Source organism: Numida meleagris, unplaced genomic scaffold (genome assembly GCF_002078875.1).
Source record: "Numida meleagris isolate 19003 breed g44 Domestic line unplaced genomic scaffold, NumMel1.0 unplaced_Scaffold794, whole genome shotgun sequence".
NCBI lineage: Eukaryota > Metazoa > Chordata > Aves > Galliformes > Numididae > Numida > Numida meleagris.
Window position 1 is genome coordinate 7,111 of NW_018365009.1, and position 1,705 is coordinate 8,815.

General features: G+C 63.1%; 1 protein-coding gene across 1 annotated transcript; it reads left to right on the forward strand.

Annotated features, from left to right (window-relative positions):
• The first annotated feature begins 73 nt into the window (after positions 1-73).
• On the forward strand, positions 74-1,681 carry LOC110392026. Its single transcript, XM_021383966.1, has 2 exons — positions 74-338; positions 623-1,681. Exon 2 carries the CDS (start codon positions 757-759, stop codon positions 1,663-1,665), a length of 909 nt encoding a protein of 302 aa, XP_021239641.1. The 5' UTR covers positions 74-338; positions 623-756; the 3' UTR covers positions 1,666-1,681.
• The last annotated feature ends 24 nt before the right edge of the window (positions 1,682-1,705 follow it).

Below are 1,705 nucleotides of genomic sequence, written 5' to 3' on the forward strand. Positions count from 1 at the left end.
CATTATTCCCCATCCCTGCATCACCTCCCTGTCCCCATCTCTGCCCCACTTCCCATGTCCCCCCCATCCCTGTCTCCTCCCTGCCCCACATCCCGTGTCAGCTCCTCGTCCCTGCCCCACATCCCTGCCCCACATCACCTCCCTGTCCCACGTTATTCCCAATCCCCGTGTCACCTCCCTGTCCCCATCTCTGCCCCACATCCCACGTTCCCCCCATCCCCATCTCCTCCCTGCCCCACATCCCGTGTCAGCTCCTCATCCCTGCCCCACATCGCTGCCCCACATCGCCTCTTCATCCCACATTGTTCCCCATCCCTGTGTCACCTCCCTGTCCCCATCTCTGCCCCACATCCCCCCCATCCCCATCTCCTCCCTGCCCCACATCCCGTGTCAGCTCCTCATCCCTGCCCCACATCCCTGCCCCACATCGCCTCCCCATCCCACGTTGTTCCCCATCCCTGTGTCACCTCCCTGCCCCACATCGCCCCTTCATCCTGCGTTATTCCCCATCCCCGCTGTCCCCATCTCTGCCCCACATCCCGTGTCAGCTCCTCATCCCTGCCCCACATCGCCTCTTCATCCCACATTGTTCCCCATCCCTGTGTCACCTCCCTGTCCCCATCTCCGCCCCACATCCCGTGTCCCCCCCCATCCCTGTCACTTCCCTGCCCCACATCGCTCCCCATCCCGTCCCACCGCCCCATCCCGCGTCCCCGTGCTGCCCCCCTCACTGTCCCCCCCCGCAGATGTCCCCGTATGACAGCCTGCTGCTGTGCCAGCCCGTCTCGTCCCCGCTGCCGCTCAGGTAGGGGCACCCACGGGGGCACACGGGGGGGGACACAGCTTTGGGGTCACAGCTTTGGGGTCACAGCTTTGGGGTCCCACACTGGGTCCCACGCTGGGGTTCCACATTGGGGTCACAGCATTAGGGTCCCATCTTGGGGTCCCACATTGGGGTCCCCCGTTGGGGTTACAGCATTGGGGTCCCACGCTGGGGTCCCACATTGGGGTCCCATATTGGGGTCCCATATTGGTGTCCTACATTGGGGTCCCGCACTGGGGTCCCACACTGGAGTCCTAAATTGGGGTCCCACCTTGAGGTCCCATGTTGGGGTCCCACATTGGGGTCTCACATTGGTGTCCCATGCTGGGGTCCCACATTGGGGTCATAGTGGTGGGGTCACAGCATTAGGGTCCCACATTGGGGTCCCACATTGGGTTCCTACATTGGGGTCCCATGCTGGGGTCCCACATTGGGGTTACAGTGGTGGGGTCACAGCATTAGGGTCCCACATTGGGGTCCCACACTGGGTCCCATGCTGGGGTCCCACATTGGGGTCCCACGCTGGGGTCCCACATTGGGGTTACAGCATTGGGGTCCCATGTAGGGGTCCCATATTGGAGTCCCACGTTGGGGTCCCACATTGGGGTCTCACACTGGGGTCCCACATTGGGGTCACAGCATTGGGGTCCCACACTGGGGTCCCACATTGGGGTCACAGCATTAGGGTCTCACGTAGGGGTCCCACATTGGGGTCCCACATTGGGGTCCCACCTTGGGGTCACAGCATTGGGGTCCCACACTGGGGTCCCACACTGGGGTCCCACATTGGGGTCACAGCATTAGGGTTCTACGTAGGGGTCCCACATTGGGGTCTCGCATAGGGGTCCTACATTGGGGTCCCACCTTGGGTTCCCCCTTGGG

Coding starts and splice junctions, on each gene's coding strand:
- LOC110392026 (XM_021383966.1), top strand. CDS start 757: ATGACAGCCTGCTGCTGTGCCAGCCCGTCTCGTCCCCGCTGCCGCTCA.